The sequence below is a fragment of the Theileria annulata genome, chromosome 1 (assembly GCF_000003225.4).
Source record: "Theileria annulata chromosome 1, complete sequence, *** SEQUENCING IN PROGRESS ***".
NCBI lineage: Eukaryota > Apicomplexa > Aconoidasida > Piroplasmida > Theileriidae > Theileria > Theileria annulata.
In genome coordinates, this window is record NC_011129.2 from 620,661 (window position 1) to 636,039 (window position 15,379).

General features: G+C 33.7%; 6 protein-coding genes across 6 annotated transcripts, besides 1 other annotated feature; 2 read left to right on the forward strand and 4 right to left on the reverse strand.

Moving 5' to 3' along the window:
* Window positions 1-70: 70 nt before the first annotated feature.
* TA06495 (uncharacterized protein) lies at window positions 71-1,006 on the reverse strand (the record flags this gene model as incomplete). The annotated part of the gene is made up of 1 exon (XM_948745.1): window positions 71-1,006. The coding sequence occupies one exon, from the start codon at window positions 1,004-1,006 to the stop codon at window positions 71-73; it is 936 nt and encodes a 311-aa protein (XP_953838.1).
* A 57-nt stretch (window positions 1,007-1,063) lies between these two features.
* Window positions 1,064-4,519, reverse strand: TA06490 (SWI/SNF family trascriptional activator protein, putative; the record flags this gene model as incomplete). Its single annotated transcript, XM_948746.1, has 9 exons — window positions 1,064-1,150; window positions 1,217-1,371; window positions 1,428-1,560; window positions 1,620-1,812; window positions 1,898-2,049; window positions 2,080-2,551; window positions 2,582-3,069; window positions 3,123-3,595; window positions 3,634-4,519. The coding sequence occupies 9 exons, from the start codon at window positions 4,517-4,519 to the stop codon at window positions 1,064-1,066; spliced, it is 3,039 nt and encodes a 1,012-aa protein (XP_953839.1).
* Window positions 4,520-4,801: 282 nt separating this feature from the next.
* Window positions 4,802-6,671, reverse strand: TA06485 (uncharacterized protein; the record flags this gene model as incomplete). Its single annotated transcript, XM_948747.1, is given in 9 exon segments — window positions 4,802-5,273; window positions 5,302-5,682; window positions 5,691-5,772; window positions 5,818-5,900; window positions 5,931-6,106; window positions 6,136-6,223; window positions 6,297-6,361; window positions 6,392-6,487; window positions 6,519-6,671. Coding segments are annotated over 9 exon segments (1,596 nt in total).
* A 114-nt stretch (window positions 6,672-6,785) lies between these two features.
* Window positions 6,786-7,977, reverse strand: TA06480 (uncharacterized protein; the record flags this gene model as incomplete). Its single annotated transcript, XM_948748.1, has 4 exons — window positions 6,786-6,933; window positions 6,967-7,064; window positions 7,096-7,719; window positions 7,750-7,977. The coding sequence occupies 4 exons, from the start codon at window positions 7,975-7,977 to the stop codon at window positions 6,786-6,788; spliced, it is 1,098 nt and encodes a 365-aa protein (XP_953841.1).
* A 347-nt stretch (window positions 7,978-8,324) lies between these two features.
* Window positions 8,325-8,384: a sequence feature (Signal peptide predicted for TA06470 by SignalP 2.0 HMM (Signal peptide probability 0.926, signal anchor probability 0.000) with cleavage site probability 0.761 between residues 20 and 21).
* On the forward strand, window positions 8,325-11,291 carry TA06470 (chaperone protein (HSP90); the record flags this gene model as incomplete). Its single annotated transcript, XM_948749.1, has 1 exon — window positions 8,325-11,291. One exon carries the CDS (start codon window positions 8,325-8,327, stop codon window positions 11,289-11,291), a length of 2,967 nt encoding a protein of 988 aa, XP_953842.1.
* Window positions 11,292-11,541: 250 nt separating this feature from the next.
* TA06465 (uncharacterized protein) lies at window positions 11,542-15,240 on the forward strand (the record flags this gene model as incomplete). The annotated part of the gene is made up of 1 exon (XM_948750.1): window positions 11,542-15,240. The coding sequence occupies one exon, from the start codon at window positions 11,542-11,544 to the stop codon at window positions 15,238-15,240; it is 3,699 nt and encodes a 1,232-aa protein (XP_953843.1).
* Between the last annotated feature and the right edge of the window lie 139 nt (window positions 15,241-15,379).

The window sequence follows — 15,379 nt, forward strand, 5'->3', positions numbered from 1 at the left end:
TACATAATTTATTTCCATTTAAAATATATTTTAAATAATACATTAGTTTCAAATAATTTTAAAAATTATTTTAAGAAATTCTTGTAAAAATTGTTACAAAAGTGTCATTGAATGACTGATGGTGAGTTTCGAAGGGTAAAAGTTGAGTTTCAGAGGAAGTGAACTCAGCCTTGTATCGAAAATCCTCAAAAGAACAGTCAGACAAACTGTTTCCAACCAAAGTTGTGTTTTCCAAGCAGAAAGATTCCAGAAAGTTAGATGAGTCTTCATCTACTAATCTATCATCAGAATCAGATGAGTTGTCGGACGAATCATTAGAAAGTTGTGAAAAGTCAAAGGACTTGTCTGGACACTTGGATTCCAAATCCTTTTTATATGTTTTAGATAAAGATTTAGACACCTTTAGGGGCGATTTGTTGGATAAAATCCCGTCTAAAACTGCAGAATATAGAAACTTCTCACAGTGCGGCATCCACAGGATGACGTGTGACATCTCATCATTAAGATCAAAACAGTCTGTTGATGTCAATTCACAGCTAACCATGTTATTATCATGGTATTGGTGAGCAAATTCTGGATTTTCTAGTTCAAAATTATGATTCAGGAGCAAATCCCATACTTGGTAGTCGTTATCAGTCATCTGAGGGTCAAAAATGAAAACCTTCCTTACGTTCAAAAAGTTTAGGAGAATCCTGCAAACAACCCATTGGAAAATGCAAGATTTGGAGAGGACCAATGATGAGTTTTCTATGGTTCCACACCCTAGTGCGTAAATGTAAACATTCTTGGAGTGTATGTTATTTTTCAAGCAGTTTAGGAGGTGGGATAAAAAAGGCTTGCAGTTATTATAAACATTGTGGACATGTACTTTTATCTTCTCAAAATTAAAGCAGATTTTAGATTTATCTGGCAAGTGTGTATATGTATAATATTTATTGCGATTCCTTTGGTTTTTTCTCGGTTTTAACTTTCTGTTCCCTAAAACTTCTATCCAATCATTAGACATTAACTAAATAGTGTATAAAAGTAAATTTGTATAAAATTTAAAAAATAAAATTCCATATTAATTATTGACTGGGGTTGACACTGGTGTTGAGTGATCCTTCCTACCTCTCTTGGACGGTCTCTCTCCTGATCCAACTTTAGTAGCCTAAATTAATAATAAAATTTATCAAAATATGATTAAAATATGATAATTTAATAGAATATGAAAAACTTCAAGGTGTAGGCTAACCTCTTTGGAAATGTGTTTTATAATATAATCAGCTCTTTTGGAAATATCTATCGCGTTTCTAGATCTGAAAAACAGGTTAAATTGGAATTTCGGGTCAAGTCGAATCAATTCAACTAATACACTCCACTTTTCGTATCCTAAATTAATTATTAAATTTTACATTATCATAATTTATGTGTTTATATTATCATACCGAATAGTGATATTATGTTCATCAGAAACCGATCTTCATCTTCTGAGAATGTAGATTTTCCACGGTGTGCTGAGAATAGTACTTCCGTACCAACCCATGGATTCTTGAGCTGTTTTTGTTTCTCCACAATTGTCTAAATCAATTTTGTTACGATTGTAAAATATTATTGAATGACTAAAAATTTAGACTTACTTGATGAAGTTGGTGTATCTTTAGCAAATTTTCTTCTCCTTGTTCAATTTTTTTAATATATTTAGCCCAGTCTGGAAGTGTATTATACTTTTGCCAAAAGGTCTTGCTATACTGTTCAACCTCTTGATATGTTTTTCCATCAATAAATGAAGCTATTGAATTAATGTCATATCTACTGTACATAACATTGGCTCTAAAAATTAATGAATCAAAATAATTTTAAATTAAATAAAAATTATCTAATTAAATGTAATTTAGTATCTAATTAAAATTGTTACTTGATAAAGTTATTGAAATCTTTTCTTGACCAGTTGGAAAAGCCTTTGGATAAAAGTTCATCTTTTTGTTGTTGTTCCTCTTCTGTAAGTCCAATTTCAATCTCCTTTTTATTCAAAGCTAACAATGAGACATTATCAAAGAATTGATATTCCTAAATTATTGTTAATGAGAATTGTATTACCGGTAAAAGTAGCGGCTTGTCAGACTTATTTGAGGTGTATAGTTCCATCTGTTCCTTTGCTATCCTAAGTTTTCTTCTCGATTCACGCTCTATTAATGCTTCGCTTTGTACCTTTAGAGCCTCAAGTTTACTCCAAGCCTCTTTATCTTCTTCATTTTCATCATCGTCCAGATACCCATAAATATTACTGGTCGTTGATGTGCTGAAGTCCAGTAAATGTTTCTTAGTATTTGAGATGAGTTTTTGGTTCATTAAATTGGCCCTCTCCTGACCCTTACTCAAAATCACATCCAAATCTTCATCCGTGATTGCTTCATCTCCCGCTTTGAAAATATGACCTGCTCCGTATTGTACCATTTGCAGAAGCTCCTTCTGAGCCAACCTTCCATGCTGAATTACGGCTGTATCAAGCTGTAATTTCATGGTTGCTCTCTCTATTATCTTCTCCTCTATTGTATACTGATGAACCAGCCTAAATGTTTATCACTTAATTTCTATATACCTGTATACGTAAACTGGTTTTAATTGGCCTATACGATGTGCTCTGTCAATTGCTTGTAAGTCAACTTGCGGGTTCCAGTCCGAGTCATACAAGATTACTACATCTGCTGTTGCGAGATTAATTCCAAGACCTCCGGCCCTCGTACTCAAAAGAAAAATATTAACCATACTATCTGGCTGGTTAAAGCTTGAAATTTGGTAGTCTCTGTCCTCACTGCTTGTATTACCGTCAATTCTAAAATAGAGGTAATTCCTCATCCTACAGTAGTCTTCCAAAATATCAAGCATTCTTGCCATTTGTGAAAATATCAGTATCCTACTACTATTACCAAGTAACCTTGGAATGAGTTTATCTACCAAACTCAGCTTCCCTGAGTTTTGTACTACATGTTCTCCAAACGGGTCCTCGTTTCTGTCTTCATATCCTTCGAACAGGTATGGGTGGTTACATGCTTTTCTAAGTTGCATTGCCAAATTAAGTAATTGTACCTACAATATTAATACACAGATGATTGTTGATGGTTTATATGTAGACAACTTACATGAATGCCTGACTTTGTGTTATCATCTACACCTAGTTCTGGTACGTTTTTTCTCAACAAATCACGGTAAAGTTGCTTTTGCATTGCAGATAGTGGAACCATTAACAATAATTCGTTTTTTTGAGGCATATCACTGAGCACATCCTTCTTTGATCTTCTTAGCATGAACGGTCTCAATATCCCGTGCAGTCTCGCCACAATTTGTAGATTTCGCTCTTCTCTTTCCTCCTGTGTCAACTCTTTTGGTCCAACAAGGTCAAAAACAGTTTCAAACTCCTCAGACGAAGAGAAAACCACCGGGAACAAAAAGTTCAGTAGTGCCCATAACTCCTTCAAATTATTTTGAAGAGGGGTTCCGGTTATCAATAATCTATACTCTGTTCTAAAAAGTCTAACGACTTCACTTAGCTTAGATTCCTCGTTCTTTATTCTGTGAGCCTCATCTATTATTAAATACTTCCAATTCAGTCTCCCTAAAACACAGTTTTAGTGTCATTTTAAAAATTCATACCTAGTGGTCCTTTAGCTTTACAGCACGTTTCATATGATGTCACAAAGATATCATATTTCTCTGGATCTAATTCATATGCAATTAGTTGTGTTCTTTCTTCCTTGTTCCCAATAAACTTGAGTACTCTTAATGAGGGGCAAAACCTATTTATTTCAGATATCCAATTCCCTATCGTTGATTTTGGTGCCAATACCATATGAGGTCCATGTACACCAAATGTTTCCTTTAAATAGGCTAGAAAGCTGATTGTTTGGAACGTTTTTCCTAGTCCCATTTCATCTGCCAAGATTCCGTTTAATCCTTTCACATACAGTCCTACAAGCCACTTGAGTCCTTCTATTTGGTATGGTTTAGATTGTCCCACTAAAATCTTAGGCTGATCCACTGCTTCTACTATCTTTTTTATTTCAGATTTCTTGAATTTAACATTAACTCCTGTCCTGGACATTGCTAGTATCTCATCTATACATCCTCCTTCGTTCAGAATCTTATGAAGCAGGGTGGTGTTCGCTGGGTTGTAGTACAGATAATCTTGCACCTGGGCTTGTTCTTCGTTATTTAACTCATTTTGCTCATCATTATTAATCAACGTTTGCTCATTCGGTTGATGAGGTACGTGTGAGTGGTTTATATTATTAATTGTCTTCACTTCTTCCGGTTTGATATGATTGTCGGTGGAATTTGTATCATATTTACGGAATGACGCTTCGTGGTCATTTTTGTTATGCTCCGAGTATTCCAAAAAATTCTGTGGATTTCCGTTAACAATTGGATGTGGCGTATCATTTTTGACTTTGACAGGTGATTTTGGTTGCGTTAGAGTACTAAATGATTCTTCTGCAGTGTGCAGGTTTTGGGTAGAATTGGTCTGGCCCTCACCTGGCATTGTGAAAATCGGCTCGAAAATTACATAGAACTATGAATGGAGAGGTATTTTATGAATTTTTGTCAATTTGAAAATATGAGTACAAAATTGATGCGATAATGTGTAATCAGGTGAATGGAGAGATATAAAAATATTTATACAAGTTTAAACATGGATTATTAAAGCATATAAGGTACATGGTACTAAACAAAATGAATTATCTGTCAAGTTAACATTATTAAAATTTTGTGGTGGTTATTATTAATTGTCAACCCATAATATTTAATGAATATCGATCAATTATTAACATTTTAAGCTCATTTTTAATTTTTCGTTAGGAATTTTAATTTCTACTCTATTTGTGTATGATTCTACATCATTATGTATTTTTTCCATAACTTCCAGTTCCATCAATGTTTCTGGCGACTTTACTACTTTAACTCCTTCATTTACTACATTTAATACATAAAATTCGTTTACACATTTTTGTGGCACTAGTTTTTTATCCATGTCAGCTTTATATATTACATTTTTCCCTCCTTTGATTCCCAGTTTTACATTTTTCATGTTCCCATACATCAACGGTAAAATTGTCGGCATCTTCTCCTCTATTATTCGTTTGACAAATATATCTTCTTCCCCTTTACTTTCATTACTCCAATACATCGATACCAAAGAATCGTATAATAGTTCCTGATCCCTTAAATTTAATTTTTGCCATATTGGTTTAATGTATTTCAATATTTCATCGTAATTTTTATCAATGACATTATTCCTGAGAATTTTATTCGCTTGTCTCATACCTTTTAAGTATTGATATTGTGTATAGTAACTGTATTGCCTTGGTTGGAGACAGAAATCCCGTTATGTTTGTGAATATTTTATCCAGAATTAGTTTCCAGAACTCACAAATGTGTGAAGATTTAAACAAACTGTCTGTTTCATCAAATGATAAAATCTGTGATAACTTGAAAATATGATAATAAATGTCATCTTTAATATAATTCGGGTCATTAACCTTCATCTCAATTGAGTTAATGATAGCCTCGACACATTGGTGATGGACAATCCTTAATTTAAAAATTATATGAATAAAATACCCTTTTGAGCTTTTAATTGTTAAGATTGTAGATATTTCTTCAGAATTCATATTACTTTTCTCTAATTCTGAACTCAATAAATCTCTAAACACATGTGAAATTCAAGGAGCCTACGAGAATAATTTAAGTTTTTGTTGATGTATTCTTGAAGCTGACGCCATGAGGAAAAGAATACTTTTAATAGAAAGCACCTAATAATAAGTTTATTTTGTTTTTAACATACTTTATCCTTAACAAAGTTCCAAACACTGTCAAACAACTCGTCTGACTCAACTCTGAACCTTGAAAAGGACTCCAGATTCCTAATTTAAATCTGAAATAATTAAATATACTTTATAGAATTCAAGGGATTGAGTTCCTTAGAAGTTAACAAGATTTGTGTCTTTAGTGACTCAATGAATATCTGGTCAGTGATATTAAGATAACTTGCGTTTAGTCCCAGCGTATACAACTCGTATGAGTAATTATTCATGTGATTTATAAGTGACTTGGTTAGCGGTGAAAGAACCTATGGAGTGTTTAGAGATTCAAAAATACCTGTTCATGCGATAAATTCACGTTCCTGTATAGTGTGATTAACTCCAGTGCTCTTTTCGGTGAAGCCTGATCACACATTTCTTCACACCTAAATCATGTGAATACTATTTATCATATTAATATTATTTATTAGGTATAAAATAGTATATTAATTTTCAAACCTTGTCAATACTGACTTTAATATATTTTCATTGGAGAATTTAAGTCTTGCATATGAGTTCAAAACCTATAATTAACATTATTATTACTGGAATACCCTGATGATTTGATATGGATACATTTTATGGGCTCGTTCGTTGAATAGGTGTGTAGAATCTGAGATCTTATCCACTTCATTGGATTCTCCAATCGACTAAATAATAAATTTTAACCAAGAAACTTACCAAAAACTCAATATACTTGGTCACATCTTCACAGCTTGCAAAAGAATTGCAATACAAATTTTTATTGTCGATATTGTATGGAAGTTCAGTTAAAAACCTTCTCTGATAATTTATTATACTTCCAATACTAAAAATTCTATTAAAACCCCTCATTTATTCAAATATATCAATTTTAAATTCATATTGAAATGTAATTTAACACTTTATCAACTTTAACAATATATATATTAAATTGTATTTCACTACATGTATGTGTAAAATATAAAATTAGCAAAAACTTAATCCTGATACAATCGTTTGCAATGAATTAACTGTCGAGAATAAAACTCTAACATCTTTCGAGTATATTCGAACTTTATCAAGAACCAATGAACACAAATGTTGATTCTTGAATACCGAGCCAACAATCAATATCCTATAAAATTATATTCATTAGCATGTATGTTACGTTTTCGAATTATCTATCATTGCTCTTGGAATACACTGCTGTACAATGTTTTCTGTAAATAGACTAATCAAAGATTTAGAAAAGTCCTCAATCTTAACCTATACAATAAATTAAAACATAATAACCTACAATTCCACTTTTTAAAGCTTCATCTCCCGAGTTTACATCATTTAAAAGTTCATTAAGTGGTGGTGTTTGTAGTTTACCAAAACTTGATGCTTGTAGATCTGCAGGAAGGTTTATTACACTCGAGTGGCAGTTATAAATGTCCGACACCAGTATGTCAGTTTTCGAGTTATTCCCCTTCATAGCCAGAGAAATTATATCATTAAAACTACAGTTTTTGTATTTATCATATTCACTTAAAAATGGCGAAAAATTATTTACAAAAAGATAAAACAACGACATGATAGTCACAAGTCCAATTGTTGAATAGCCTAAAAATTTAACGGCCGAATCCCGTTCGTATGGTACAAAAAACATTGATAATCCTGACTCAACAACAGCCAGAACATAACTTTCATCAATATTGTTACAAATTAAAGGCTCAAATTCACAGTTAGCTGAGTCAACTCTATGTTCTGGGATAGAAAATGAAAATTTAAGTAAATTATTAACCAGTTTTAAATTATTATAAACAAACTTCTGGTCCAAACAATTAATTTTGTCCTTAAACTCATTAGAAATGTTAGTTAGATGATTTTTATTTCCGACAAAATTTATTTTCTTAAGTGAATTTAAGAATTCTTCAGCCTAAGATAATTATAAATACTAAAGGATTACCGATTTTAGAAATTTTGTCAAATTATGATGCGATATTGTATAATAATACAAGTGTTTATCAGAATTTAAAACATTAAAACTATGTGTATCAATTATCAGGTCTCTACAGTCATCTCGTAATTTATCAAATCGTGATTCAAAGGAATTGTTTGAATATACAAAACACAAGTCAATGAATTGATCGTTAAGAAACCTCTCATTTAATTCTAATATTAAGGAACATAACATTTATAACAAAAATTAAAAATTATAAGCCAAAATTACATACTTCAAAGACGTTGAAAATAAAAATAAATGTGTGGTTTAAATACTCAACAGTGAACGAATTCGAGGAAAAATTATTCCTCAACATATTTATTTATTATTAATATTATAAATTTAAAAAATAGAGAAATCATTTTATTATTTAAAATTGTGTCGACACTACAACAAATAGGATTCTAATTGAAACTATTTTATTTTCTATTTATAAATTAATGTACAATTTTGACCTGTAAATATAATATACATTTTCTGTCTAATATACAACAAATTGATCTTATATTCATTTTTTCATCGTAGAATAACAGATCAAAATGAAAGTTAGTTTACTCTTGCTCATAAAACTCTTTTTTATTTTACAACTTAACAAAGGATACTATTTCGTATCATGTAATGAATCGGATGAACTGGAAGTAGTTGAGGATACAGTGAACGTTGATGAGGACGTAACTGAGGAGCAAACACCCTCTGAGCTTTCTGAGGAAGAACTCCTAGATAGGTCAGAAGATTCATCAGTGTTAACTAGCGAAAAATTATTTAAAGATTCCACAAAATCCGAAAAATACGAATACCAGGCAGAAGTTACAAGACTCCTGGACATTATCGTAAACTCACTATATTCAAGCAAAGATATCTTTCTGAGAGAGCTGGTTTCAAATAGCGCAGACGCGTTGGAAAAATATAAAATCACAGCATTACAAAAAAACTATAGAGACAAAGACGATGTGGAATTATTCGTAAGAATCCGGTCATACCCGAAGAAGAGACTGCTGACGATCTGGGATAACGGAGTAGGGATGACGAAAACGGAGTTGATGAATAATTTGGGAACAATAGCAAAGAGTGGAACAGCGAATTTTCTGGATTCACTATCAAAAGCAGGAAGTGACCCGAACTTGATTGGTCAGTTCGGTGTAGGATTTTACTCGGCCTTTTTGGTGGCAGACACAGTGTTAGTACAATCCAAAAACTATGATGATAAACAGTACGTTTGGAGATCCTCGGCAGCAAATAACTATGAGTTATATGAGGACACAGATAATAGCTTAGGAGATCACGGTACACTGATAACTCTTGAGCTTAGAGAAGACTCAACAGAGTATCTTAAAACCGATGTGTTGGAGAATTTAGTTAAAAAGTATAGCCAGTTTGTTAGGTATCCAATCCAGCTTTATAAGAAGTTGAAGGATAAACAGGAAGTAGGATGGGTTAAAGTAAACGAAACCCAGCAAATATGGACCAGGAACAAAAATACAATTACAGAAGAAGAATATAATCAGTTTTACAAGACAATTAGTGGTAAGAACGATGAACCTTTGACCCACGTTCACTTCACAGCGGAAGGAGATGTAGACTTTAAGGCACTTCTTTACATCCCAAGTTCTCCACCAGGAATGTACTTTAGCACAGAATCAGTGGGACATAACGTCAAGTTGTACTCTAGAAGAGTACTTGTATCACAGGAAATGAAAGACTTCATTCCCAGATACCTCTTCTCAATATACGGTGTGGTGGACTCCGACTCGTTCCCATTGAACGTATCAAGGGAGTATTTGCAGCAGAGCAAGCTCGTAAAATTGATTGGGAAAAAGGTGGTGAGAACAGTTTTAGATACATTGTATGACGTGATGAAAAAATCACAAGAAGACGTTAAGGAAACTGAAGCCGAGCTGGAGAAGGTAAAGGCAGTGAAGGAGGAGAAGGAATGGAATAGTTATAAGAAGGACTGGAAAAAGAGAAATGAGGTAGAATATAAAGAATTTGAAGAATCAGCAAAGAAAGAATCAGATAAGGAGGCTAAGGATAAAAAGAGTTCATGGTCAAGTGATTTGGAGAAGAGAAAGAAGAAATTGGAGAAGAAATTAAAGGATGTAGATAAATACACGAAGTTCTACAATGGATTCAAGGGAAGCTTGAAGGTCGGATGCTACGACGATGACCAGAACAGGAAAAAAATTGCAAGACTATTAAGGTATAAGACATTGTTTAGTGAAAAGGAACTTACATTTGATGAGTATGTTGAGAAAATGCCAGAGGAACAAACTGAGATATACTACGTAACAAGTGAAAACTACGATGACCTTAAACAGTTGCCTCACATCCAAGGCCTTAAGAAGAGAAAGTATGATGTACTATACCTTCATGACACAATGGACGAGGGATGCTTGACAAAACTTGAGGAGCATAAAGGTAAGAAGTTCAAAAACGTCCAAAAGGCAGACTTGAACCTAAAACTGACTGATGAGGAACAGAAGGAAGAGGAACGAAAGGAGAGTAAGTATAAGCCGCTCCTTTTGTACCTCAAGGACCTCTTGCCAGAAACCTCTGGAGTTAAGTTGTCAAGAAGGCTTGTTGAAGACCCTTGCACAGTGGTTGCGTCCGAGTGGTCAATGTCATCTCACATGGAAAAGCTCATGAAATCCTATGCAGTTCACAGAGACGACAGTTTTGACATGTTCAACAAACTCAACAGTAAGGTACTCGAACTTAATCCTGACCACCCAATCATGGTCAAACTCCTTTACCTTTATACTCAAACTCAAAAACTAGATAAAGTGGAAAAAAAGGATGAACAAAAAGATAAAAGTGTAGAAAAGGAAGAAGAAAGTAAGGAGGATGAGTCTAAAGATAAAAATGAAGAGACTAAAGATGAAACTAAATCGAAAGAGGATGAAAGTAAGGATAAAGAAACTGAATCTAAGGATGAAAAAGAATTGGAAGAGAAAAGAAAGGAATTAACAGAGAAGAAGAAAAAGTATATGAAGAGATTGGATAGATTGTTTAAGTTATTGTACAATGCAGCCAAGTTAAAGAGTGGTTTCGTGTTAGAAGAGCCACAGCTGGTTGTTAATTACTTGTACGAAAAGCTTAACAGGTCATTGGGTGACTTTGTAGAAAAAGACTTTGAGTTTACCAAAAATCTGACACTAGACGACTTTGAAGTTGAAAAGGAGGAAGTAAAGGAGCCTGATGGAGTCGAAAATCTGGAAGAACAGAAGAAAATGGACGATGAAGATGTATTCAAGTTAGATGAAGTAGAATATCCAGGAAAAGAAGATGAAAAGACACCAGAAGAAAGGAAAAAACAACTGGAAGAAGCTAGTGTAGATCTAAAGGAAATTTTGCAAGGTAGGGGTCCAGAAGGGTTTGACTTAACAGGAGGAACTGTTGGTGACACAGGAGGCGAACCAATGTTTGACCAATTCAAATCCACAGGTGTAGACGTAGATAAACTCAAAAGTAAAGAAGAAGATTACGATTGGTCCAATGATGAATTATAGTTTTCCAAAAAATAATTATATACACGAAAAATTAATTCAAGACTCAACCACCAAAATAAATCTCAACCAAATTAATACTAACAATAAATAAATGTGGAAAAATGAATTATAAAATTTCAATTTGTATAAATATATACTATTATATATTATATACCAGTGTACATTGTGATCATTCAATGTATTTTACATGTACAATATAGTGGAGATGATTTGGCGTGAATAAAGGATAAAAAACTAAAATAATGGAGGGATGGACAAAAACCAAATACTAGATGATCTAATAAGCTTGTATACAGGCCCGCTGATCGTTGTAAGGCCGTTTCCAAAGGCAACGGAAAAAATCCTCAAATGTGCAGGATGCTCGCCACTAGAAATTGTACAAAATATCATTAAAAGACATCCAAAGTCGTCAGCATTCGCGTTTGAGGATTTTAACGAGGTGGAAACACTGAAACAAAATGATCTGGTCCAAAGCCTCATGGATTCTCTTAAAAAAAATGACCGAGAAGTGGGAAAAAAACTTGAAAACACATTAGGAGATAAGAATGAAAAGTACTCAAAGTGGTTCCGAGATTGGTGTATCACATTGGCTAAAATTCTGAGAATCAAAGCGAGTGAAAGGTTTGAAGCACCGCTCGAAAGAAACGGAGTCTTCATTTTTGTGGATAATGAAGACGATTTCAACCAACTGGAAGAAGTTATGGAAAAATACAGAGATTTCCCAGTGACAATAATCTATTTTTCACAAGGAGACTCAACAGAATTTAGTCAAGTTATCAGTAAATATAACGCACAGTATTTGATACTGCAGACCTTTGAGGACTTTAATGACTACTCAAACCTGTTTGAATTTGTGTCAAAATTTATTGATTCATGTTACCAAAACCTGGAATCAAATGTAATAAACTTAAATTCAGCATTTAAAGGCATAAAACTCAGTTCAAAGATCATAAAGTCACCAGAGCCTCAGAGGAATTTACCGAACCTATACATGCTAATGTGTGATGAGCTTGGAACAAGAAATGAAACTACAATTAACAACGTGTCAAAGTCGACATTGGAACATGAAATACATGCACTATCACATCTATTTTATGGGATTCACCTGTACAATTGTAAATTTAAATCACAAAACTCACAAGAAAAGTACAATACTTCAGAGGATTCTGACAAAAGTGTGGAAGTTCCAAATATAATATCACACTTTGATAAGGCCATCTCAATATACAATAAACAAGAATGTCAATGGGAGTCTTTCTTCACAAACACGTTGTCAGTTTTACTAGGAGAATACGAAGAGTTCAACAAACTATTATCAAATAACTATATTCTGCAGCCGTCCACACAAAATGAGTTCGCAAGATCAGCAATTTTCATAGAACTCAGCTCAAATCTATGTGTAAAGCAGAAAAAGAAAATATTCCAGCTAGTCATGGCAGGAAGACTTTTTAGTCAGGCAGGACTGGAAAATCTAAGTAAACGGTGTTACCTTTCATGTCTTGATGAGTATGAAGACTGGTACATAACACATGAACACCTGTATGGTCTTCTGGCAGCATTTGATGATAACTTTCTAGTCAACTGCCTAAACATACTGTCAAACGCTTACGAGAACAAGTACATTAGTTATAGTTCACAAGAAGAATTGCATTCCTCCTCAGACTCTGAACAATCCGGTGAAGTCGACTTAGCGAGCTGGAAACAGGCGTCTGGAAACCAGATTTATTACCTGAAAATTCTAATGAAGATCCAAAGCTTCAGCATGAAGACTAAATACCTTAAAAACACACCAATATCAGCTCCTTTTTTAAACTACCCAACCATATACTATTCCCATGACTTAAAATTGCCACAAGTTGACTATAAAACTCCGTTTCTGGTAAGAGTGCCCATAGTATACCTGAGAAATAATGGAGTTAACGGAACCAATTTAAAGCTTTCAACAACATATGTGGATGACTTGTACGAAAAGCTTCTGGATAATTCGTTCACTGACCCGCTTTGGCAAAAGTGTATGAAGTTTTACAACATCAAAGACCACACCAAGAAAACGTTTCTTCCACCAACTGATAGATCAAATGGCTCTGACTACATGATTAACACAAAGCTGAAGTTGTCATTGCAGTTGCTTAACCCACTAAACATACCTATCTATTGCCATAATTTTAAAATACTAGTGCAGGAAGTTGACAGCACAAATCAAAAAAAGAACGACCCTGTTCAACAGTTTGAAAACAAAGTTGAAGAAAATGAACAGAAGGTTTCTGATTTGAAGTGGGTAGACTGTGAAATTTTAGCAAAAGATAATGAGGAGGGATTTAAACTTGGAGAATTTGAAAAGAAAAGCCTGATTCTGTCGTTTACAGCCTCAAACACAGGATCTTTTAAAATCGTTGGATTGTGCTGGAACCTGTTTGGAGAAGTTGTATTCTGGTCACCAGTATATACAGTTGGAAGGAAACGGGTGAAAGAAGTATGTAAGAAAATTAGCTTAACAGAATTTATAAATCAGAGAGAAGTTGACAAGTCGCTGTATTTTAATGTTTTTAAGGACATGCCACGTTTCATATACTATTTCAGAAAAGTCTCAGACCTGACACTTCTGTCAAACACCGTTTTCTATAAAAAGAGTGACGTTGAGACATCAGATTATGATAATTTGCTACGAAAATACATAGAAATGTATAAGGATGATACTGTGAACATGAAATCAAGTGAAGTTGTAGAAAATGAAAATCTTTGCCTGTTTGATTGTTTTAACGGCGAGTCGAGCCTGATTGAGATTTCACTTCAGAATGTTAAGGAAACTCCAATTAAGTCTTTAGTGTTGAGGTTTAAAGTGTTTGGAGCATTCAGTATTCCTCCATATCCAGTTTCTTACAAACTTACAACTCCGAATATTTCAATTACCAGATCCACAGACCCGTATGACCTTGAAAGTGTATTCAGCTCCAAAGAAATTTTAGAAAGCGTAACAACAGTAAAACATAAATATGACCCTGACAGATTAACGAAAATAATCAATTCATCCTGGAGTGTTATTAATTTACCCAATTTTAAGGTTAAGGAAATAAGTTTAACTGAGAAGATGTATGAGGTTTGTATGCAATTTAATGATGACTCAATTAATCTTCAAAAGAAAACACTTTCAGTTTATTTGTTTTTCCAACCACTAATGGTGATGGATGGAATTTCTCTAATCAATGGTTCAATTTCCGTATCACCTAAACAGGGATTAGACCTTGTGGTTCCATTCAAATTGTTTTTTCGCTGTCTCAAGGGCCCAACATTCAATGCCCATTTTAATTACAAAGACGTCATCATGATTAAGGCGACTAACAACTCTAAGGAAGAAATTGTACAACTCAAGTTCAGTGTCAATGACGAGCCTGTTAAAAGCACTAATTCAGAGCTATGTCCAATCCCACCTAAAAACACCATGAACTTTGCAATACCTGTTGAAAACACACTCAGATACTTATCAGACCCAAATAATTTATTAGCTCTGGATACTTCTGATCGCATGAGGTTTAGTGTGTTTTGGGCTACTCCATTGAGGTTTGGCCTATTTAATGGTAATGTTGAGTTTCTGGAATACAAGGTTCTGGTCAGCCTCACAGTTTCAAAAACTGAGCTAAAGTTGTCTGATGAGCCTGTAATTGTTAATTTAGTTCTCACCGTTCACAACATATCTTCTGAATCACTCGACTCTATGTCAGTTTACCCTCTGATTAAACACCAGGAAGATTCTCTCATCAGTTTCATTGGTGTTACAAAGAACAGGGTTGACTCTATAAACCCTGGTTCCTTCAAATCCATCGAGTTTACCATTATTATTCCTGTTCCTGGCATTTATAACTTTTCTCCCCAGAATTTCAAACTTGTCGGTCCTCTCGAACAAGATGTAATATATCAAGACAACATTAACACGATCATCGTCTATGACTAATATTCTACCACATTATATATACACAATATACACATGAATAGATTTGTATATACTCTTGAATATATTTGTATATACACATGATTACATAATCATACTATTTACTATACAAGTATATATATACACGTATATTTGATTAAAT